We start from the raw sequence: 25,496 nt of genomic DNA, 5'->3' as shown, positions 1-25,496 counted from the left end.
CTAGATGCTTATGAGCAAGGAGACCTACTAAAGGATAGCGCTGGGTTCACAACGATATGGTAGGCATTCGGTTAAATATCGAGCTTGTTTTCTACCGGATGACAGACATCGACTTTTAGTATCGGCATCGGCTCTCTGGCTCACCGCACCGGCTGTCTCATACTCATGGTGGAATAGTAAACTATTGCCTTGGTGCTTGGTGCCTTCTGCTGCAGCTGCTCCTATAGCTCCTATGTCTGTCGTCAAACGTCATAATGTGGCCTGGCCGACGGAAGGCCATAATTTTATTCACAATATTACAGTGAGAGTGAATGCAAATAAATAAGTACAACATAATATCTGAACCTGGCATAAAATTTGCCAATGAAAATGTTTATTATCCAATTACATTAAGGCTGATAACCAGCATGATAAATACATAAGAACTTAAATTACGGAGGAATTTTAAAATTAATATTCCAGTAACTTGCGCAATTAACGCCAGATAAATTACCACCCCCTTACTTTTAAAAGCGTTTAGATGACCTTTGCATATTTCCTCCATAATAATGCACTATGCACCATGAAACTGATCAAAAGGAACAATGTTGGAATAAATTAAATCAAATATTTTCCTCTCCTTTTAGGCTAGTCCTAGTAGTTTTTGTAATCTCTTGTCTTCTCTCTTCTGTCTGTCGGTGTTGGTTGGTTTGGTTTTTTTTTAACAAAGTTTATTTACAATCTGTTTTACATTAAACAATTAATAATTAAATACGATGACATTTTTATTAATAAAATAAAAATTGGAAAACATGAGTTAGCAGCTAAACTGGTTTGTTTACGTTTTGGTTGGTTGGTTGGCGCTATGGAAGCCAATTACGATACGATTACGATTTACGATATTCGATAGTAGCTGTTTTCATACTACGACGATCGATACTTAACCGTATGCCTACCATATCGTTGTGAACCCAGCGCTATCCACTTCTTGAACGGGAGGGGCTTCTCACAGAAGAAGTCCAGTTGAGCAGCCACCGTGCTACCAGCCTTGAGTAGATGGCAAATTCCGCTGTTGTAGGAATAGTAGGCTGGGAGAAAGCGTCTGCTGGATATAGTATTGGAGCAGGTGCCTCTAGGCATGGTAATGTCGATACTGCTCAGGATGTTGGGACAATCGATGAACCCGTTTACCAGCTTGTAGATCAGAATTATGTCGGCATGATGACGTCGGAGTGATAGAGGTAGATGGTCGAAGGACTATAAAAACAATAACAATCAAATCAAAACAAATACATACTAATTTGACAGTTACAATCAGGTGGTCTTTTGTTTGCAATCCGAGTGACGTCAGAATATGTGGGAATAGCACACCTATGTTTTTTCCTTCCACCATGCTTAAGGACCACATTTTGCAAGTGAAATCTTTTGGACTAAAACTTTGTGAATGACTTCAAGGACATGAAAGACAAGGTATCATCTTTTTGTAAGTACGGTATAAAAGTTCGTATAAAGTATTATCAAATTTGACGCTATCTATCCGTAATCACGGTCAAATATAAAGATGACAAGTATCAAGTAATAGTAACTTATACACAATAACACACAATAGTAACTTATGCGTATGCATTTATAGTATAAAATCAATGATTACCTTAATAACTTTTGAAACTCGGAGGTCTTTGGTCAGAATAATTACCTTCTCCTTCATCCGTTCTCACATCTCTTCTTCTCGTTGTTTCTTTTATGTATGTCGTCACCTGTTTTTCACTTTTCACTGTTTTCACGTTGCAGTTTGCAAGTTCATTATTTCAGTGATATTTAGTTTATTTTCTAAGTATTGGTAAGATAATATTGAATTTTAGTTATAGTTATTGTTTATTGAGGATACTCAATGCATATTAATATTATTAAAGTCCTAGATTTTGTTTACTTTCCCGAAAATTTCACTTTAAGGAAGTTGTTTTGTCTTTGTTCCAATTTTGGGTCGGCCTAGGTTACGTAGATAGATCGTTGGTACAAATAGAACTTCTAATTCTTTGTGTACGTGGCTATTAAGATAATAAAAAGCTAGATTTTGTCATTCTTACTAATTTATATTCATTTGTTTCAGGTTGCGTTTATAAAAGAAAACATTGTAAGCTAAAGTAGCTCCGATAATATACACTCTTCCGTTTCAATCTGGTGAAAGTTCAATTGTTTACCTAAACAGTTTGGTCTATTTTCCCCTCAAAAGCCTAGGTACTGGGCTTAAGAGCTTCTGTCCGTTCCTACACTTATGTGTAAAAAGTTGCACAGGTCTTTTTATCTTAAGTTGAATTGTGAAAGTATTGCAAATCTCAACCATGCGCGAAGAAATATCAGCAGCAGTTATATTTTTAGCTCGATTGTTAGAGAAAGGCGAAAACTTTAACCCAAGGCAGTTGGAAGAGTTTAAGGCACGTCTTTCAGAACTCTTAATAGAACGCTTTGAAAATCATTGGTTCCCTGACTTACCTCAAAAAGGGCAAGGTTATCGTTGTATTCGAGTCAATGAACATTCTAGGCATGACGTATCTTTGGAGAAGGCTGCTAGGGCTTGTGGGATAAAGTATGAAGACATGAAGCTACCGGTTGAACTCACCATATGGGTTGATCCAAATGAAGTTTGTTGCAGGTGAGTCCAACTTGTAGGCTAGACTAAGTTAAGTTAATTGATTTCCTGGGTAGCTGAGTGCTAAGCTGCTGAGTGCTGAGTGATAAGCTTAGTGCTCGCCATCAATCTGAAGGAAGCTGGTTTGATTTCAAGTGAGATCGTTTCCAGGGACCCAGATGCCATTTATCATTAACCTACGCTATGAATTAATGATGGCGCGTTATTTAACAAAAATGTCGACGTTTAACAAGACCAGGGCTTGGACCATTCCCTTTCATAACATAAGAATGCCTCTGGTGTAGAAATAGGTAACTTACCGGTACCCAAAAAATAAAAATATAAAATAACCTTAAGTAGCCTATGTGTTAGAACTTACTTTTAAGGCCTACTTAAAGCTAGTTTTCTTTTTACAACTTTTATAACGGAGTTGGGAACAACTTTTTGTTGCTAACTTTAACACTTGTTTCTAACAAGTTGTTTGTAAGCTTACAACATAGATAACTTAGTGCACGTTTCTCTGATGTTGGAAACAATTCAAATGAAGTTAATTGACTGTGGGAGCGGAAGAACTGACGCTGAGGGGGCCGCACGTACGGTATGAACAATGTGCACAGTGTGGGAGTATACCCTCTTCAAATAAGAATGTTACTGCTTTCTGGACTTAAGACAAACACTTATTTTTTGCGAATTCCTCTATGGGGAAGTAGCTATTATACCGTAGGTGGCACGGTAAGACATAAGTCCGGGGCCCGGGATCAATTTACTTTTTCATTTTGATGTCCCCAGAGGCCAAAAACACCACTCGTTCAAATTTATACATATGATATGTGTGTGTGTCAGTAAACGCGATAACTTTTGTTCAATTTTGATGGAATTTGGTTTAAAGATGTAAGGCGGGATAAACTTGAATGAGTTTGTGGACCAGCATTATCGGACAATGGGAACGGGGTTTATCTGGTAAAAATTGTTTTTCTCGTTTTTGACCCTCAAAACTCAAAATTTTCCAATGTCTCTCTAGACATTTTTAACCTCTTGAATCCCACGGGCGCGTACAAGTTTCATGTCTGTGCAGTAGCCCTGCTGGGAACCCACGGGCGCGTATATGCGTCCGCAAGCAGTTTAAATTTGCTGTGCTAACTATGACTGCAGGAGGAAGAATAATATGCTGTGTTTGGCACCATTCTATTCGGGGAAAAACGCTGATTCTCGTGGTGGTATATTTTGTTTTGCGCTAGCTTGACATGCATCACTGCTGCGATGTTTAGAAGTTAGAACTCAGCTGATGTTTTGTTGTGTGTTGTGCAATTACGTATGTTGCTAGTTTGTTTGAAAACAATGAATAATCGTGTCGGAACTTTGTGTTCTCTTCAAGATAATGAATTTAGTTAATACTTCTGATAGGTTGAGTGAAATATCGGGAGTGGATCATTACGACGCTTTCGATGACAATATTAGTGTTCAGTGCAGTGATGGTGATAAAGGGTCAGGCCTAATAGTGTATGATGTTGGTATAACCTCAAAACCTGATTCCCTGGTAAGTGGTTCGATTATATTTCACATGATGACGCAATTAATATTGATAGTACATGTATTATATGTTTCTATGTTGGGAAATAAATTCTCTTCAAAATGTAGGCTATATAATGAGTTTAAAATTCCCATGTTATTCTTATGGAGAATATTGTAACCTATATAAGTTTCCTTGTTTATAAATATATTTTGATCAAACTTGGAAAATGTATTTATTTTATACTAAGCTACTGTATTAATATTTTACTAAAAAACCACACTTAATTAGTTTCCTTGTACAGCAAACCTAAACTCGTTAAACCTAATGTTATTTTAGTACATTTAGCCTAATTGAAAATCAATTCAAACAAATGGAAATTCGCTTAGTCTGCAGGTTTGCTGTGGCGGGGGGGTTATAAAATTAGGCCTACTGTACAACAAATTAATCTGCCCCCCAACCAGTGATGCAATTTTAGGTAGGCCTATTGTTTACAATCAAGAATGGCAATTTACTGCTAAGATCGAAATATGATCTGAAGGTCTTTATTTAAGGATATGGAACCAGTTATCAGTAATATTAACTCCCTCCACTAGACGACAGACTCAATAATTTCATAGGCCTATTATCTTCTTTTCCCATACGGTGAAAGAGGCTTTAACGTTCTGAACAAAGCTCATGATCAAGAAGAAACGTAAGATTTAGAAAACCTTTTGGGCGACCAGTTACCGATGAAAGAACTGGAAATATTATATTCAAAAAATTCATATGTTAGTTAGCTGAACTTGTATCAAAACTCAAGATGAACGGTTGATTTTGACGTGTTTCACCTGTCTAGTAGGATAAACGAGTTATTTTTACCATCAACTGTAAAATAAATGATGTGTTGTTGGCCAAGATTGCTCGGTTAAAATTTCCATCATAATAGACCAAATTTAAATTCCACTGAAACTTAAATAGGCCTACCTAATAAAAGGCAAAGTTAGTTAGGTAAAACATGAATTTCCTTTATATTGCTCTTTACAATCAAATTCACCCGGAACTGATTTTGTGAATAGGCCTAATGACAATGTCACCTGTTTCCCAAATGTGCTGGAACACTGGAAATGTGTATTTATCGTAACAATAAAATTATATTCTATTCTATCCATAAACAACTAAGATAACTTATTGTAATTTAAATTGGAGTATCATGATTTGTGTGTTGTTGTTGAGATGCAGCGTCTGGACTCGGTCTGGCTGGTCTGGACGATGCACAATCTCAGGAAATGAAAAATATCCTAAACTTAGTTATATTAATCGGTTTGAAACAATTCAATTAGGCCTATAGTTTGACTAGTCATAAAATTTGGTAAAAGATGAGTTTCTATGTTTTTTTTTATGAAACACTAGTTTTTGATGTATTGAATGATATAAAAAATTAATTGGTTGCCATTTTGAATTGGTATGATTTAGAATGTGATAATTTGCCTTTTATTAGTCCTATCTGGCCCACTTAAGTTTATGTACGGTACTAAGCTTGAAGTCTATCGCTTGTTTAAAAGTTAGGCCTATAGAAATATTTTTTAAATTGACTTTTCAAGAAAACCACGAGTTTACATGATTTTATTTTTTATTGTTTTGACCTAAGGAAGAAATAGGGTACCAGTACCGGTATACATTCCATATAGCCTCTAGGCTATATATAGGCCTAAATAAGAAAGTAGCCTAGCGTTTTTGAAAAATAAAATCACTCCCGGGTCTATGTCTATGCCACCTACAGTAATAAAACTCCAAGCTCTATATTAATCACAAGTCATTTAATTTGGTTCCAGAATAAGTTAGTTAGTTGGTCGAATAGATGACAAGTCAATAACTAATGTATAATTAGATAGTCAATAACCTACTGTAAGAAGAAAGTTTGTAATCGCTTGCCAGAATAAGCTAGCCTAAGTAAATGTGTGGGAGCGAGGGAGTGAGAATCATTGTGATAGTACACCTTAGCCAGTACCTAACAGAGATTGGATTATTTTTTAAATTATTGTAAGGCCGGCGCCACACTATCCTGTTTCGCTGGTCCAGTCAAACGGAACCCGTTTGGCGGGATGACTGATGGGTTTTAATGGGAGCGGTCACATTGTTGCGTGTCGACGGGATCCTCCGCATGGTGCTGCAGGACGACCGTACGACAGGATTAAAGTCAAAATACATTCAGTTAAATGAGAGCAGCCACACTATCCTGTTGTGCCGCGTGTTTATCATTTTTGACTGGGCAAGTTTATTGAATGTGGCCACGATCAACCTGCACTTTGCGATAAACACCTGTCAAGAGTACTCTGATAGGAATGAACGAGAGAAATGTTGGTCTTGGAATTCTTCGTTAAATGTGCCCTCAAAATCTGCAGCAGCTCATTAAAAGATGTGATGGACATTTTATAATAGGCTAATTTAAAAGCTTGCAAGGATATTGCCTTACCTATACTTAAATAAAAACTCTTAACCCATTGGGGAAGGAATTAATGCGCTACCTGCAGCACCCTCTGGCGGCAATTAATTTTACCGAATTTGTAGACTTTTACTCTAACTGCTATAGAAAGAAAACCTTAGGTAATAAACAGAGTGTCTAGTAGTCGGGAAAATCGGGAATTAGTATTGAATTTCAAAATGGTCTTGAAAAGTCGGGATTTAGTCTTAAATTTGATTTCAAAGTCGGGAATTTTCATGATTTTGACGCGATCGTCGTCTTGCGTTTAGTCTTGCGTTTGTTCACGATTTAGCCGCGATAGTGGACGACGACGATGACGTTTCTGTGACAGCGGGAGATTACGATGACGTTTCCGTGACCGTGGGAGACGACAATGATGCCTACACGGCCGTGGGAAAGGTTCATGATTTTGCCGTGATCGCGGACGACGACGATAATGTTTCCGTGACCGCGGGAGATGACGGTGATGTCTAAACAGCCGCGGGAAATGTTCATGATTTTGCTGCGGTCGCGGACGACGACGATGACGTTTCCGTGACCGCGGGAGATGACGATGACGTTTCCGTGACCGCGGGAGACGACGATGACGTTTCCGTGACCGTGGGAGACGACGATGACGTTTCCGTGACCGCAGAGGCGACGATGACGTTTCCGTGACCGCGGGAGACGACGATGATGTCTACACGGCCGCGGGAAATGTTAATGATTTGGCCGCGATCGCGGACGATGATGATGACGTTTCTGAGACCTCGGGAGACGACGATGATGTCATTGATGTCTACAAGGCCGCGGGAAATGTTCATGATTTTGCTGTGATCGCGGACGACGACGATCACGTTTCTGTAACCGCTGCAGTCAATGATGATGTCTAAACGTACGGTACGTGGAAGATTTTGTGATAAAAAAAAACCAAATTTGCTAGTTCTAACTTTTTATTGCTGCGTTATTTCTTTACTTGAAAACACCACATTATTATAATACTACTTTATGACAAAGACAGGGGTTGGTGTAGTATTATTCAGAAAATTTGGTTAAGCTATAAAAATTGGTATCGGTATCAAGAATCGAGAATCGATACATTTTGGTATCAACACCCACTAATTGTTGAAAAAACTAGTCTTGAAAAATCTGGAATTAGTCTTGAAAAGTCTGGAATTAGTCTTGAATTTTATTATGGAAATAAACTAGACACCCTGAATAAATTAATAATTCTTTCACCATTTTGTTCACAGTAAAATTGTCTACAGAAAAGTGGTAATTGGATAGTCAAAGTTCTAAACTAAAAAAAATATATATATATAAATATTATAAAAATAAAAATTTTAAAAACAATATTTTGAAAGTAAACTTGATATACAAATTCCAAGATTAATCCAGACACCAAATAACACTACTATTATAAAGTTCAATCGATTCCCTACGTAGAAAAATCAAAAGTTGTGTACTTTTTATAAGTAATAAAATTTTTTTTTTTATTGTTTGTTTAACTTAGCGCAGCTGATTTTTGGTGATATGTGGTTTCCATGGCAACACAAAATTGTTTGTTATTCGCTAAAATAAAAGAGTAAATACGCAAATCAAGAAGCAAGATATTTATAAACATTATAATAGTAAGAAGAAACTAAAAGGGCGAAAAATAATAATAACTAAATAACTAATGGCGCTGCCTAGCGGTGACACGAGCGGCACTCGTAAGTCGGCCGCCGGGCCTGCAGCGGCCGTACGAGTAACGCTTGTAAGTCGGCGCCAATGGGTTAAACTGTTCATTTCTATCATTTTCAAATGAAAAGGGTGTACCCAATAGGACCTAAGAAAAGGTTTCCATTGCAACAAACCACTTCAACCGCTTCAAGAGCACAGACAAATAGAATAGGACAAGTGTGACAGGGCAATGTCACATGCTGCTCAGCCACATCCTGCTAAACGGGATAGTGTGACACCCGGAGTTACAGTCAATGTCTTTTATTCTAATTAGTAATTTACTGTACATGGTATTTTTCCAAAATAATGCGTGGTGAATTTTCTAAAGAACTTAATTGATATTTCTATTTCTCGTATTGTAATTATGAAATGGGTCTTCTATTAGGTTATTAAAACTGCAATTTGAACAAAACTTTAACACGTATAAATATATAATGGAGACAAAGTCTAAATATTAAGTTACTTAAAATATTGTTACAAGAAGTTCTTGGTTTGCATTAAGGCATAATTTTCAAATACTCTGAATAGCCACCCCAAAACTCAACACCAGGCCTGCACTAGGCCTAAGAGCATGATACACTGCAAATTTGTACGGTAACTTGGTAACCGAACCATTTTGAAGAACGTACGAACGTAAAAGAATTGATTTCATCTAATTTTTCAATAGTTAGGCCTATACTAATGATATTTTGCCAATTCAACCTACACGAACTGAATTTGAGTTTACATCCTTCAATTCTAAGTCAAGTATTTTTTCTAAGACTATTGACTAATTACTGTTATTAAAATTTACTTCAGGTCATCTTGCACCCGACTGTGCACAGTCTTTAAACATTTTTCCCTTGGGGGAAATTTTAAATAGTTAACTTATATTAGGTCTACAGCAAAGGTTGATATATTTTCAAAATTAAAACTAGGAGTTTCCATCCTGAAATCGTTACATGTAGGCCTAAAGGATTTACATTGCCTTTCAAACACATAAAAAATACTACCTCCTGCAAGGGTATTTAGTCACATAATATTGTCTTCTCTTGAAGATTAATTTTGTTTATAAGCCTAAATTTAGTATGTTTACCGCTATGAAAAGATGTTATCTCTTGTACTTGGTTCAAAGGCTGAGGTCAGATAACGCTTGAAAAGTTGGTTAAATAATATTAACATTAAACGATCAATATATGAGTGACAATTAACTTTAGTGCTCCAACTAAATCAATTAATCATCAACCTGTGCAAGTGATATTGCTTGTATAGTTACAGAAGCAGTTAGACATTTTTAACTAGGCTACAGTTTCTAACAAAAATATTTTTCCATTTAGTTAAATATTGTTGGATTATTAGGTGGTTCAACCTTTGTATAGGTAACCTGAAGTTGCCTTCAATTGTTTTTTTTTCTTGACACATGTAAATGCCAATTTTTCAATGTGATTGCCTCTTCTCTTTGCTGTACTCTGATAATATTTTCAGTTATTACAACTAAATTGTTAGGCCTAAGTCAGTATCGTGTCAGACTGTAAAACCAAGGCAAGGATGTCAATATCGTAAGTTTGCATCTCAGTGCCAAAATGTAATTTATCAGTAGGCCTACACTAGCAGGGCGTCCTGATCAGGGGGTACGGAGTTGGCAAAAATATTTATATCTTATAAATCCAATAATTTTTGTACTATTTATACAAATACAGTATCTATCAAAATATAATTGGCGTAGTGTTAATTTTGAAAACCCAGGGACAGAGCCTAGATTAATTCAGACAATGGCTATAGAATCTTGCTTAGGCTTATTTCCTTAATCAATACTCATCATCTCAAAATTATAAACCTGCCACATGGTTTTGCTGAATATTACATTTTATTTGTTTAAGTCAGCTGTGTAGCATTAAAAAATGAAATCAGTTTGACAGTTCTGCTTGTTTACATTGTTGAGATGCCATAGCAAATGTGAACATTGTGAGTTTTCTAATTGCAGCCGTGCAGACGATTTAATATTTACTTTTATAATCCTCACCTCAGAACTTTGAAAGCCCAAAATGGAATAGTCCTAAACGGATTTGTCGTATAGTAGCTATAGGTATATTTTTATTTTTATCGAATTAAGCCCAATCAGTTCAGTAGTTTTTACCTGATTGAGTAACACCCACATAGGCGGACACCATTGCATTTTTAAATAATCGCATAGAAGTATACTGGTAGAATACATTTTAACTGTTACATGCTCAAATAAAAGAATGTTTGATCCAAATAAAAGCATGAATTATTTTTGTTTGTACAAGTTTACAGTAGACTCCCTCTTATCTGGACACCTTTTAACCAGACATCGGTTTATCCGGACTACACTCGGCGGAAATGACATCTCTTTAACCGGACAATTTTCATCAGCACATTGGTTTAACCGGACTAGATCGGCAGGAAGTGGGCAGTACTGAAACGTATGTTCTCGTGGGAAAGATTTAAGACCAGTGATCACGTGTCTTAATACAATGCTCTCCTAAATTAAATTTAAGTCAAATATTGCAGTAAACAGTCCGTTTCAACGAGTTTTTGGACGTTGGTTTAATCGGAAAACCCGTTATCCGGACTGGCCTCGGTCCCGAGGAGTCCGGATAAGAGGGAGTCTACTGTATATCATTCAACTTGTAGTAAGTTTTTCTAATTAAAGTTTGTAAGATCCACTTAACTTTCAGGTTTGGCGAGAACAAAGGTTCGTACTGTACATTGGCGTCATTTAATGACAAAGAGAACCTGATTGAGGTGAGTGAAGAGATCAAGGAGTTGTTGGACGGAGATATAAAAGACATTGTGACACCAAGTGAGAAACCGGAGTCACCGGTGCCGACAGAGCCCAAAGTAGAGGACAAGGAGGAGAAGAAGACTGTGGAGACTGTCACAGCCGAGACTCCTGTCAAAGACACCAAGCCACAGGTGGGTTCCACTAAATTACCACTAATTTTATTTTAATGATGGTGTTTGATTGGGGACGTTCTAAAACGGACCCAAGTTAAAATATCCAACGAATTTTCTGCAGAGATTCACGTCTGCTTGCGAAATATTTAAAGATTTCCTGGTTGGTCTAAGTTAATTAGACTACCATAGTATTGTTCTTGTTTTCTTATAATGCACATTATAAATAGGCTACTTAACAGGGCTACAGGGCTACTAAATTGGGTAATTAAGGTGTAGGCCTATTTTGTATTTATTTGTTGTATTTTTGCTAAACTTAAACCTCAATCATAATTTTAATTATCAATATAAAAGTAGTTTTTACCTAGTAGCTGCAGACTTGGCTTTCATTTTTAGCCACTTGCATTAGAGTTCTGCGGGCCAGATTTTTTTTTGCCTGGTTGACTTTTGAGTATTGGCCCAAATTGAGTTGCTTAGGAGAGCATTGATAAATATATTACGTACTTGTCATCCCTAAACTAGTTCATAAAATATTGTACATTATTTCCTGCAGTCGTTTAGAAATCGTGGACATCTTTCCCGGTCTTAGCAAAATAATATAATAGCGAAACCGTGGCACGTCAACTTATGCCGCGGTTAAGGGCGTTATGTATGTATTTATCATGGCTGTCAGTGAGTAGGCTGTAGGCGCTACAGCCTATAATTCTAGGGAGAAAAGTATGGGCGGCAACAAAATTTACAATGAAATGCCACAAGATATGTGCCAATCACTTAGCCTACATGTTCTGAAAATATTGTTTATTAAGGACCCTATTTTAAATTTCCTGTCAAACTCTTACTTGATAAAATTTAATTAAAAATTAAAAGTTATGTGTAAAAGTGTTACTTCATGACTTACTAATTGTGGCGTAGATAGAATCAGGGTGTCTAGTAGTCGGGAAAATCGGGAAAGTCGGGAATTAGTATTGAATTTCAAAGTGGTCTTGAAAAGTCGGGATTTAGTCTTAAATTTGATTTCAAAGTCGGGAATTTTCATTATTTTGCCGCGATCGTCGTCTGGCGTTTACGTAACCGCGAAAGCCAATGATGATGATGTCTACACGGCCTCGGGAAATGTTCACGCTTTTGCCGCGATGGTGGACGACGACGATGACGTTTCCGAAACCGCGGGAGACGACGATGGCGTTTCTGTGACAGCGGGAGACGACGATGACGTTTCCGTGGCCGCGGGAGACGACGATGACGTTTCCGTGACCGCGGGAGACGACGATGACGTTTCCGTGACCGCGGGAGATGACGATGAAGTTTCGGCGACCGTGGGAGACGACGATGATGTTTACACGGCCGAGGGAAATGTTTACGATTTTGCCGCGATGGTGGACGACGACGATGACGTTTCCGTGACCGCGGGAGATGACGATGACGTTTCCGTGACTGCGGGAGACGACGATGATGTCTACATGGCCGCGGGAAATGTCCATGTTTTTGCCGTGACCGCGGGAGACGACGATGACGTTTCCGTGACCGCAGGAGATGACGATGAAGTTTCGGCGACCATGGGAGACGACGATGATGTTTACACACTTGCCATAAAACAAGATGCTCAAACTAATTTTAACCATTTTTTCAATCAGTTGTTAGTAAATTTTGATAAATGTTTCCAAATAATAAATAATGATAAATGATAATGATAAATGATGATGGTATAATAATGATAAATGTTGTTGTGTAGTAATCAATCAATGTTTTGATGAAGGAATTTTTCCCTATCAATTAAAAAATGCTGAGCTGAAACCACTTTTCAAAAAAGGCTCAGTAATGGACCCTGATAACTATCGTCCTATTTCAATACTCCCATCTTTGTCTAAAATCTTTGAAAAAATTGCTTACAACCAAATCTATTCATATTTCGAAAATAATGATTTATTTACCAATAAACAATATGGTTTTAGATCTGGGAAAAACACTATATCTGCTGTCTCAGACTTCATAAATCAGGTTTCTGATGGCTTGGATGGGTCTCAGAGCACAGCTGCGGTGTTCTGTGATCTATCCAAGGCATTTGATTGTGTAAATTACAATATATTAATGAGTAAACTTAAATATTATGAATTTTCTGATATGGCTCTGTCTTGGATGCATTCATATTTGACTAACAGACATCAAAGAACAATAATCGTAAAAAATGGTAAAAAATGTATTTCACAGTGGCTTAACACTAAATGTGGGGTTCCGCAAGGGTCAATACTAGGCCCCTTGCTATTTTTAATATTTATTAATGACTTACCTCGAAATGTATCGTCTAACCTTATCTTATATGCTGATGACACTACAGCAATAGTTAAATCAAATAATTTGCAAAATCTTAAACAAGAAATCAGTCTTTCTATTCTTAATTTATCTAATTGGTTTACAGCCAACGGGCTAAAACTTAATAATTCTAAAACACAGGTGATGTTATTTCAAACAATTCAGAATAGGCAAAACTCCACTGTTGAATTATCTTATGATAATAATATTATATCCTTTACTGAAAATGCAAAATTTTTGGGTTTAGATATCGATAAGAATTTAACATGGAAAACACACATAAAAATGGTAGTTGGTAAATTAAATACGGCTTGCTTTCAAATGTATGTTTTGAGAAATGTAATAGATTTAAAAACTAAACTCACAGTGTACTATGCAATGTTCTTTTCTGTCTTGCAATACGGGATTGAATTATGGGGAGCAACTTCTTATTCTAAAGCAGTTTTCAAAATTCAGAAGAAATTTATAAGGATTTTATCATTTATGCCTAAAAGAACCTCATGCAGAGCTTTATTTGCTAAATATGAGATATTAACTTTGCCTTCACTTTATATATTTAAAATGATGGTGAATTTTAAAATTAATTATCAAATGTACAATGATAAACAAATCAGTCATCCATATCATACACGCTCAAAAAATTTTCAATATCCAAGACATCGCCTTTGTTTATATGAAAGATCTCCTTATTATATGGGATTAAGGCTTTACAACAGTCTACCCACTAATTTTAAAGAAATTAACAGTATTTCAAAATTTAAAAATGAGTTCAAACGATACCTTTTACAGAAAAATTATTATAATATTTCTGATTATTTAAATGATAAGTAAATATATTTTAGTTTAAGCTATGTGGATTTTAGTTTTGTTATGTAACTTAGTGTTTAAGATCTCTGACAATATCACCTGTTTCACCAGCTAACGCTGGATCTGTGAAATGTTTTGTGATAATAAAGTAATATTTCATTTCATTTCATTTCATTTCATTTTACACGGCCGAGGGAGATGTTCTGATGATTTTGCCGCGATCGCGGAGGACGACGATGACGTTTCCGTGACCGCGGGAGATGACGATGACGTTTCCGTGACTGCGGGAGACGACGATGATGTCTACACGGCCTCGGGAAATGTCCATGATTTTGCCGTGATCGCGGACGCCGACGATAACGTTTCCGTGACCGCGGGAGATGCCGGTGATGTCTAAACAGCCACGGGTAATGTTAATGATTTTGCCGCGATCGTGGACGACGACGATGACGTTTCCGTGACCGCGGGAGATGACGATGACGTTTCCGTGACCGCGGGAGACGACGATGATATCTGCTCGGCCGCGGGAAATGTTCATGATTTTGTCGCGATGCGGACGACGACGATGACGTTTCCGTGACCGCGGGAGATGACGATGACGTTTCCGTGACCGCGGGAGATGACGATGACGTTTCCGTGACCGCGGAGACGACGATGATGTCTACACGGCCGCGGGAAATGTTCATGATTTTGCCGTGATTGCGGACGTCGACGATAACGTTTCCGTGACCGCGGGAGATGACAGTGATGTCTAAACAGCCGCGGGAAATGATCATAATTTTGCCGCGATCGCGGACGATGACGATGACGTTTCTGAGACCGCGGGAGACGACGATGATGTCATTGATGTCTACAAGGCCACGGGAAATATTCATGATTTTGCGTTGATCGCGGACGACGACGATCACGTTTCTGTAACCGCTGCAGTCAATGATGATGTCTAAACGATTTCATGATTTAAAAAAAACCAAATTTGCTAGTTAGAATTTTTTATTGCTGCATTATTTCTTTACTTGAAAACACCACATTATCATAATACTACTTTAGGGCAAAGACAGGGGTTGGTGTAGTATTATTTAGAAAATTTGGTTAAGCCATAACAATTGGTATCGGTCGGTATCATAAGAACCGAGAATTGATACATTTTGGTATCAACACCCACTAATTGTTGAAAAAACTAGTCTTGAAAAATCTGGAATTAGTCTTGAAAAGTCTGGAATTAGTCTTGAATTTTATAATGGAAATAAACTAGACACCCTGTAGAATTTAGAAAATATTTACCACGGTCGTAATGTTAAAAATTTGTTATATGTGTTAATTTGTAATGTGTTACAATGGTTATGGACCGGTAAAACGAGCTGTGTCACTAAATTGTCTAAGTCGTAGCCGGTAGTCGTGGTCATTAGTATGTGAAAGATATTCAACACAAATGTTCTTTATCTATCTCTACAAGGCCTAGTGATAGGGTAATGGTGATGGTTATTTGTCAACATAAAAATGGGCACTTTAGAAATGTGTCTCTGATAAGCTATTTAGAATCATTAAATTTTCTAATTAATTACAAATTATGTTTATTTCATTTTAAATATGTCATTTTTATATCACTTTATATCAGTAAATAAGCCTACAGTGACGGGGAAATTTGATACAAGCTGTAGTCACTTATGGGTGTTAATTTTATCTTGACCCCATAATTTTGCTGAGAGAGACTTCACATTAATGTTATTGACCATCAGATAAAACTTAGCTACTTTAATATATTGACTGTAAATCCCAATGTTTTGTGGTGAATTTGAATTCAATTACAACTTCTTAAGATATTTATTCTTTGAGATATTTTTCTAAAACAGTCGTTTTGGAGCGCTTATTTTATTTTGGACAACCTATTTTGTTTCGGTATATCAACGGTTGGATTTTAAAGGCTATTCTGTCCAAAGAGATCTACAACAGTAATTTTTTTTTCAATTTTCAAGTTTGAGCTTAGAGTGAATATATCAGTTTTGGGTCCCCCTGGACCAAAAAAACCAAAGTGGTTTTGGAGTGACGTCTGTGTGTGTGTGTGTGTGTGTGTCTGTCTTTAAGCATGACATATTGCTGATACCGTTTATTATTTACTGTAATTCATAAATCTACAACTTTTTACTTCAATTTTTTACTATGGTTTTAACTTTTTTTTCTAAATAATATTTTGATGCTACTTATTTTCCATTTAATCTTACAAATTTTTTGGATAAAGCCTCTTTAATATCGGCTTCCTACATTTCAAATAGAAGTACTGGAACAGGATTTTTTTATTTGCTGGCATACACACGATAGTAATTGTTGTATGGGAGGGTAGAAGTCATGGAGCAGTATTGACCTATGATGCGTATGTGTAAAATGATAAGTCCATCATGGCACCATAGCGAATTTTTTGAGTTCCTGAAATACAATCCTCTGGTAGATAATTAATTTGAGTACAACGGTACAGGGTGTTTATAAAAAAACTGATCGATTTTAAACAGTCATCGCTCTTTTATTTTTCATCACAATTTTTTTAAATTAATGTTAAATTAAAGACAATTTTCTTAAGTATACGATGACACATTCACACTATCTTATTTCTACATGTTTTCCATTATTAGCTCTTAATAATCAAGTCTCTGTTCGAGATCTGCCCAAACTCGCCGCATCATCGGAACATCAATTTCATCAAATGCTTCTCTGATCTTTTGCTTAATCTCTTCCAGGCTGTTGACTTTGTTGGAGTAAACACGATCTTTTACAAACCCCCAAACAAAAAAATCACATGGGGTTAGTCTGGCGACCTTGGTGGCCAAGGTATGGGTCCGTCACGGCCAATCCAACGATTTGGGAAAGGTTCGTCGAGACAGTCACGAACAAACCGTCTCCAATGAGGTGGAGCGCCATCTAGTTGTAGCATCATGTTCGGCTGCTCATTTTCAAACTGTGGAATGGCAAAGTTTTCCAACATATCCACGAAACTGGTCCCATTGATATTTATTTCGGCAAAAAAGAAAGGGCCGATCAATCTGTTGCAAGATAAGGCGCACCAAACATTCACCTTCTCACTATCCCTAGTATGCTCCTGGTGAAATGAGGATTCTCAGATCCCCATATCCTGACATTGTGTCTGTTCACCTTCCCTGATACATGAAACGTAGCTTCATCAGAAAAAAATATCCGGTTTAAGAAGTTATTGTCAGTTTCTAAACGGTCAAGTATTGTAACTGCAAATTCTCTGCGTCTGGCCCAGTCTTGTCGCGTAATCTTTTGAACTATCTGTAACTTATAAGACCGAAAATGCAAAACTCTTTTTAACACTTTGTGTAGAGTGGAATGCTTAACATTCAACTCTCGAGCTGCAGATCTAGTTGATTGTCTCGGATTATTAAGAAATGATTGATAAATTCTTTGAACATTTTCTTCACTTATCCTTGGACGACCATTGCCTTTTCTGTGATGTATGCTCCCACGGGTCATGAACTTCTCATACCATCCTTTTAACGTGTTCTTTGAAGGAGGATTTCCGTTAAATCTCCTTCTAAATCCACGCTGAACAGCAAGAGGAGACTTAGTTTCTATTAACCACTCGACACACTGCGTCTTCACTCGAGGATCCATCGTAAAATGTGACTTATTTATTTTTGTTTATCACACAACAATGTAAGAAGGTACTGCTAATAAAAACAGCTGATTATAAAATTTTTTGAGTTTCCCTAACAAATAATGAAAACTAGAGGTTTCTACCTCTAACACGGAATGAGTGAGACAAAGTTAAAATTGATCAGGTTTTTTATAAACACCCTGTATATATACAAAAAAGGAATATGGAAACAGTTAGGCAAACTTTGTTTTGTAGCCCAAGCCGGTTGGCAGGAATTGCTCATGAATTAGAGCAAACTTTGTGAATCAGTGTGAACAGTTTTGAAAAAAGACTAGATAACTAGATGTGCATGACTCAGATGCTACAAGTATGAGATTGTAGGCTGCAAGAAAACTGCTCATAATGCTAGTGATGCTTGAGGAACTAGAAAATGCAGTTATGCGTGATGAGAATCACTTTCAATTAAATGGTGCTGTTAACAGGCAAAACCTATTAGGCCAGTTAGAGCTCAGATGACAGGGTATAGGTTATCGGTGATGGAAAATGTATGCAATAATCCGTCAAATAATTTTTTCTCACTACAACCAGAATTACTGTGGAGATTCTCATTTATATTTTAAGTTACACATTTTGTATTAAAATCTGCTAAAACGTTTGTTCTTTTCTGTTATCTTTTAGACAACTCCGTTGGCGACCAACAACTCACGTCAGTCTCAGCAACATCATCAGCATCACCACAATAACAACCGCAAGTGGGTGCAGACCAGTCCTAAACAGAAGTCTGGTGTGAGGCGGGGTGGTTACCCTCCACACCCCCACCACGCTCCATGGTACAACATCATCTCTCCTCACTGGATGTCTCCTTCCCCCCCGCCGTACCATCCTATGTTGCGTCGTCAGGGAGCCCCGCTGCCACCCCACCCTCGCTACCATTGGCCCAACAAGTCTATGCTCAAGGTTTAATCTCTACTATTCGACATATAAGTGTACACCTCTTTAAAATCACCGTGTCTTCAGGAATGAGTTTTGATAGTTTTGCCTCCTCTCTTATTTAGATTTGTGGAAATCATTATGCTTTTCTTTTCAGTGTTTACGTATTAATAAACAGAAAAATGTGATTTTAAAGAGCATTTTTAGCTGTAGGCAAATAGGATTAACTCACTGCCAGCGAGATAACATTTAAGGTCGTCTGCAATGCTTTTCCATTCTTTGTCATCCCCCCCCTGATTGTACATAGTAGTTTAGGGTTCGTACTTACGGCAGTAGTTGTTTCTTAGGCATTTCGTGACTGCACAAAATTGTGTGATAACCTCAAGAGTAGTGCCACTAGAATCGAGATGAAGCTTAATGTTAATATGATACCTGTGATAATTTTTCTCTCATACTCTTTTTAGATACAAGTCCTATTTTCCCTTTCAGCATCCTGTTTTACTACTAATGGGGTTGATAAAAATGCTAGTTACTACTTTTGCAGTTACAATCGGTTTTTAATGTTCAGCGCAATATATTTCAGATGTATAAAACTGTTTTGCTCAAAGTTAGATAAAAACACACAGGCTGGAGTGTTACCTAGATACTGTAAGAAGTTTGCTGGGTAGAAGAACATTTGGAGTTAGATAAAACATCGTTAGTACCCTAAGAAACTTTAGTAAAATTCCTTACGCAATATTTTATAAAATATTATTTAATCATCATAAATCATCAATTTAGGTATATCATACCTACAAATGTGTTGCTAGTATTTAGTGGATTCCATAGCATATGCATTGATGTTAAGGTTTAATTTGATCATTCGTTCTCAAATAATCAGGAAATAATGTTATTTACTCTTCATTTAAGAATTGTTGTTCTGATTTTTTATGTTATATCCTTATTGTGTTAATAAATAAGTAATTACCTAGTACTTGTATCAGTAAACAGGACTTGATCTCTAGTAGTGTTCTTTGTTAGCGTTTCTTGACTATTGCAGATGGAACCTATTTGCCTACGACTCATTCCATCCACGTCGCTTATTATTGCTATGTACTCGTGTTTCTAGTTGCAAGGCTTAAGCTACGAATTTGTGAAATTCCCATTTTTCTGCAATGCAATGTAACATAGAAGATGGTGTTATCCTGATTTAGATTATACAATAAATGTGCATTTACCTGCAGATGAAATTGATGTTTCTGAAATTTTTGTCTTAAATTTAGTCAACTCTATTTGAGTCCTATTTGTTGTAAAGGAAATTAGCCTAAATTGCTTCTTTAGTCGTTTTAAGAATTTTAGTTATGTATGATTTATGGTATTATTGGATTTTGTTATGTTCACATAGTTTTTATAGTTGTTTTGGTAGTAAGATTTATCTTAACTTTTTAATGGATAATGTTCAATTTTGCTGAGTTTGATATTGTTTATGGATTTGGGTTTATGTTGGCATGTTAGTCAATTTAGCTGTTCTACATTCATTATCTAAGGTTTACATCAACACCTCAACTTGGGTTGGATTTTTTGTTTCCCTTAATATTACTTTTTGCGCAATATTTTATTTTAGTTTGTTAAGATAAAAAAGTTCTTAAAAGTTTTGATCTCATTTTTAAAAGTTTAAATCAGTGGAATTGCTTTTGCTATATGATCACCTTAAGTTGGGACAAAGATGTAAACTGCCTCTTGGAAGAACTATTTGCTAGAACTCAGAACCAATTGTAAATAGGTTTTAACATGTAAAATAGTAAAATATTTGTTAATAATGTCCATTTAAAAATCAAATGTGTCCTTGGATTTTAAATAAATATAAGTTGTACTGATTTCTTGCTGTAAATAAATTGTTTGGCCAAAAGATATACAAGATGTCTATAAACTGGATGGATTGATCTGAAAGAAAAATTTGTTTAAGGTCATGTTGTGATGAGGTATTCTGTTAAATTGATGGTTGAGTTTGGGAGTTTTGTTTGTTTTCTTGCTGTTAAATTTGGTCGATATCTATTTTTATAACTTAATTCAGGAATTTTTATGTTTCCCAATTAAAAAAATATATTCATTTTGTAAATAATATAGCCTATTTTTAAGATGACTAGAGGTTACCGTTTGGTTGAAAACTCTTTTTTATTTATAATTTTTATAGGATAGTTTTAATAAAAGTTTGATGTGTGGTGATTGTTTGTTAATATTTTTATTTCAGGCTGAAAACTTTTGATAGCAAACAAACGCTTTAAACTCAAAACTATGCTGTTGAGCAGAATTGATGGTCATGCTGCGGTAGAATTCTTTATTAGCCATTGACATTGTATATAATATGTGTCAGCAATGGTCAATGAACCAACAGTTAATAGCAAACAAGTCACAAAAACAGCACAAATAAACTTACTAAAACACAATGTTCTTTTCTTTAAGAAAATCTTGAATCGAATAGAAGGGATTTTAGAAGAAAAAAATGGAATCATTTCATTTATTTACAGATTCGCCTAACACACTTAGATACATTACATAAATCACAGAGAAAATATGAAACTTATTTTTGGAACTAACAAAGTTAACAAAGGACAAAAATAAGCACCTGTGCAAAACAACAAGAACATGGAAAAATCATAAATCTCTCGTAGTATTAGAGATTTTGTAAAATAATTTCAAAGTTTCAAACATGATCTTAGTGTTTTAAGTTACAAATGATGTATTTCATGATTTTAAATTAAATTATTTATCTCCAATTTGACTATACTCACTGTATGTAAAAGTAATTTAAAAAAAAAGGGAAATTTCTATGAAAAACGTAAAGTCTAAAGTGTGTGTACCCTTTCTGGAGTAATTGAAGTGGCTCCCTTTTAATAGGCTTAAATAGCTCACTTTTTATTTAAGACCAATTAAATTTACTTATTCTGCAATGCTACTTTGATCAAAATGTTGTAGACATAAAGAATTAAACCTTTGATAAATTGGCAATGATTTTCACAGAGGCGCAACCTATTGTACAAATCCATCCAGTGTATAGACATTGGATACAATATAGCTTTTACAAGTTTTAAATTTCACCATATTATTATTTGTGGTATAAATATTGTATAAACAATATTATTGTATGTTAAGATTACGTATACTTTGATTGCATCATTATGATGGTTTTTAATATATTGGTATATTGTATGATGAGTTTTCTTGTCTCGTCACAAAGTATTATTTTCTCGTCTGAGCGTTGAACGCAGACACAGTGTTGCTTATTGACATAACATAATGTAAGTTTTGTTTTCCGCAGAGGTTTGTCATTTTAAATGATAATAGTTGGCTTTGCTGTTCAATGTGAATAAAACAAATTTAGAGGGGGTTGAAAAACATATACTTCTTTGTTATTGCTGTTTCAAGTTGAAAATTACATACTTTTTTTATTTAGGATCGAATACCAAGCTAAATTTTGTCACTCATAAAGATGCTCTTTACGAGACAATTTCAACTGTAACGTTAAAAAATTATGTGTAGCCGAGGCTAGAAAATGAGCGAGTAGAAAAGGCTTTGGTTGTGTGACGAACTATATTTTTTCCATACTGCATCATTCTTTCAGCTATCTAATTCACAACTAATTTTGTTAAGGTTCATGTTTTTTATAAACTAGTTTCCTAATCAAACACTTTTGTTATGCTGCATAAACAAACAGAATCTGATGTTCACAATTCATTCAGTTATTTGCCCTGTTTTGATGGTTTGAAAAATTATCAAATGAACACAAATTTATTTGAATGTCAATATGATAACACATTTATAATCGAAAGTATTTTCTTTATCAAAATCAGTTTAGACAAAGTTTACAAATGAGGAAAAATGTACATCTGATTTCCTGGACTCCAGCCATAGCCTCCTCTGATACAGGGCCGCGGTGAGACACAAGTGGCAATGCTGCAGATCCGGCATACTGAAACAGCTGTTATATTAATTCATAATGGAGCGATACACAATGTTTTTGTTTACAAGTTTGTTATTACCATGGCGATAGGCATGCTGGTGCGTTGCCACACACGAACGCGCAGCTATGTATTAGAGGAGGCTATGCTTCAGCCAATTATTTTGCACCATCACATGAGTTAAAAACAGCTGTTTTGCAGTATGACAAAACTAATTTTAAATAATAATAACTTACCTTGTACTTATGCTAATAACATGGGAAGGGATTAAAATACACAGTTATTACGTTTCTATCCCCTCAAAACACACATACAGGTCAAAATTAAATTAAAACTAACATTTAAAGGCATAACTCCTTTACACTTTAATTAGGATCTGAAATGTGTTGATTTGAAAAAAATATAAATAATTTTACTAAATGCCATGTAATTAAATTTCTGAAAGGTAACTTACATTATGACCTTAAGGATTACTTGTTTTTAAGTTAAAACCTTTTATTTATAAAAAAAAATCATTTTTATACGTTAAATGTAGTATAGATTTTTAATAGTGTCTCAAGAACACTTTAAAATAGTTTGATTTCGAAGTTATCGTAGATTTTTGTATTTTTAACCTAACACAATTTAATTCGTTTTTAAATATTTTAAGAAATTGTTTTATTTTTTCCTTTTTGAACATGTTTCTTATAAAAAATAAGTAAAAGTTTTGTTTGACAGAGTTGCTAACAAGACCCATGTGCTACAAACCTCTGCGGAAACGATAAAAATATTTATCTCACATGCACTTTCCGCAATTTTGGATTGTTGTGGTGATGCTGCCACTTTCTTGACCACTTCCTTACTGCAATTCCATATTATTATGCATGGCTCTTTTAATTTGCTTTTACAAAGGTGTATAATCATTTATTTACAAGTCATACAGTTAATGGTTATCACGTTTCTTTATGGGGTAAGATTCATTTTAAATTGTATATACGCATTATTGTAATATTTAATGTATTAAGTCTAGTATATTATGAGACGAAGGCAATCTTAGATTATCTAGGGCTGTTGATGGATATTTCTCCGCTTGGACAAGCGGAGCGATGTTGTTGTCGAAGGTGGTCAACGTTGGCGCACAGTGTTGTCGACTCGGTTGATATCACTTGTGTGGTGGACGGGAGGAGTCAAGTTTATAAGTGGTGGTTTTATTTACTCCAAACGTTTTTAGAACTGTTTTTGATACTTCAAAAAGGCTTAGGCGAGTTGTTTATTTCTCACTTTTTACTAGTTACATCCGTGAGTAATTTTTTGAGTTTATTAATTTTTTATATGGGTGGAAATTCTTCTGTTAGTCATCTTTATTTGGTTTGGTATTATCTTACGATTAATGTTGATGTTTTTAATACATTTTCCTAGTTATGATATTATAGTTCATTGATTTGCATCTTATATAATTTCTATTGTTATTTGGAGATTTTCATTGTATTGTTGTGGTGCGAAGTAATCAAAAGGTGCCTGACTGAAATTTCAATTTTTTACATCACAAACTCAAGCACATGTTGATAGTCGAGGTTATCTGCTATCGGTCTGTAGGCTATCAAATTTCTCCTTTTTGCTTAGCAAGGAAATTTAATAATTGTAGGCACGCTTGTAAAATAGATTGGCTTAGTTATTCTTCTCTCGCTTTGTCTAATAGTAATGCACGTGCGGAGGAATTATTTGTATTTTGAACTATAGGAAAATCTATTGGGATCAAATTAATTTTTTTAGTTACTAGTGCAATGATGTGTCGGCTGATTTTAGACTCAAGTTTATTGTCCTCCCCTGCTAGTTTGCCTTCAGATTGTTTAGTGATAGATTAGCTTAGATTTATCTTTAAGATTGCCCGAGCACAAATGTTTTCCTAATGTTTGTAGAAGAGAAACTGTGATATAATTTCTATTTAATATACTTTAATGTGTTTTCCTATCGAGTAGAGAGAAAGTTACCAGTTAAATACTATTGGCCACCGGACTCCGAGCTAGGTGTCGTGTGACTTAAGATTGCTATTGATGTCACTACGATTTTTAACACAAAAATAGTTCTATTTTTGTACTTTCTTACCAAATAGAAAAATCTTATAATTTTTATGTTATAGAAAATGTAATCGTTTTAATGTAATTTAGGATCGGAGAGAGATAATTTATTAGATTTTAATATATTAAATGATTACAATAAATGCTGTAATTTATATAAAGCCAGTCTTTTTTATTTATCTTTATTACTTACATGTGGTCAAATAGCTGTTGTATTGGTTCTGTCTTTACCAACACTTTATGTAATTGACTAACTGTTATTATATTGGTGTAGTAGATGAATAATAATTATTAGTTTTGCATCATAACTTGTGGTTTTATTCCATCTCCTGATAAAACGGAACAAAGAAAATGTTTTAATTGCTAACATTTGCAACAGTGTATAGTGTATAAATTTGTGTACATACCATCAAAGTATAATAGAAACTAGTAATATGGGTGTACCAGTACTCTCAAAGAGCTGCAAATTTTTTGTGAAGAGGTATCTCTAAAATTAATAGTTTGTGGAAAAGAAAATCATTCAGAAGATCATTAAATAAATTTAAAATGAGAGAGTGGTATGAATAAATGCATAGAACACTAAATGTTTCTATTAAATACAAGATTGTCCACGTTCACTGAGGACCAGCTGCGGAACTTGCGCCCAGGCTGGCGAGGTTCCCGCTGAAA

General features: G+C 35.4%; 1 protein-coding gene across 1 annotated transcript; it reads left to right on the top strand.

Moving 5' to 3' along the window:
- Positions 1-1,738: 1,738 nt before the first annotated feature.
- On the top strand, positions 1,739-25,135 carry LOC128999530 (maternal B9.15 protein-like). Its single transcript, XM_054426098.1, has 4 exons — positions 1,739-1,819; positions 2,090-2,632; positions 10,962-11,199; positions 18,581-25,135. Exons 2-4 carry the CDS (start codon positions 2,322-2,324, stop codon positions 18,863-18,865), a joined length of 834 nt encoding a protein of 277 aa, XP_054282073.1. The 5' UTR covers positions 1,739-1,819; positions 2,090-2,321; the 3' UTR covers positions 18,866-25,135.
- Positions 25,136-25,496: the final 361 nt, after the last annotated feature.

The sequence above is a fragment of the Macrosteles quadrilineatus genome, unplaced genomic scaffold (assembly GCF_028750875.1).
Source record: "Macrosteles quadrilineatus isolate MER2022 unplaced genomic scaffold, UCM_ALF_1.0 Scaffold_8__2_contigs__length_117827958, whole genome shotgun sequence".
Lineage (NCBI taxonomy): Eukaryota > Metazoa > Arthropoda > Insecta > Hemiptera > Cicadellidae > Macrosteles > Macrosteles quadrilineatus.
This window is presented reverse-complemented; position numbering and strand designations above follow the sequence as displayed.

Coding starts and splice junctions, on each gene's coding strand:
- LOC128999530 (XM_054426098.1), top strand. CDS start 2,322: ATGCGCGAAGAAATATCAGCAGCAGTTATATTTTTAGCTCGATTGTTA. Junction 2,633..10,961: donor CCAAATGAAGTTTGTTGCAG/GTGAGTCCAACT, acceptor CTTAACTTTCAG/GTTTGGCGAGAACAAAGGTT. Junction 11,200..18,580: donor TCAAAGACACCAAGCCACAG/GTGGGTTCCACT, acceptor GTTATCTTTTAG/ACAACTCCGTTGGCGACCAA.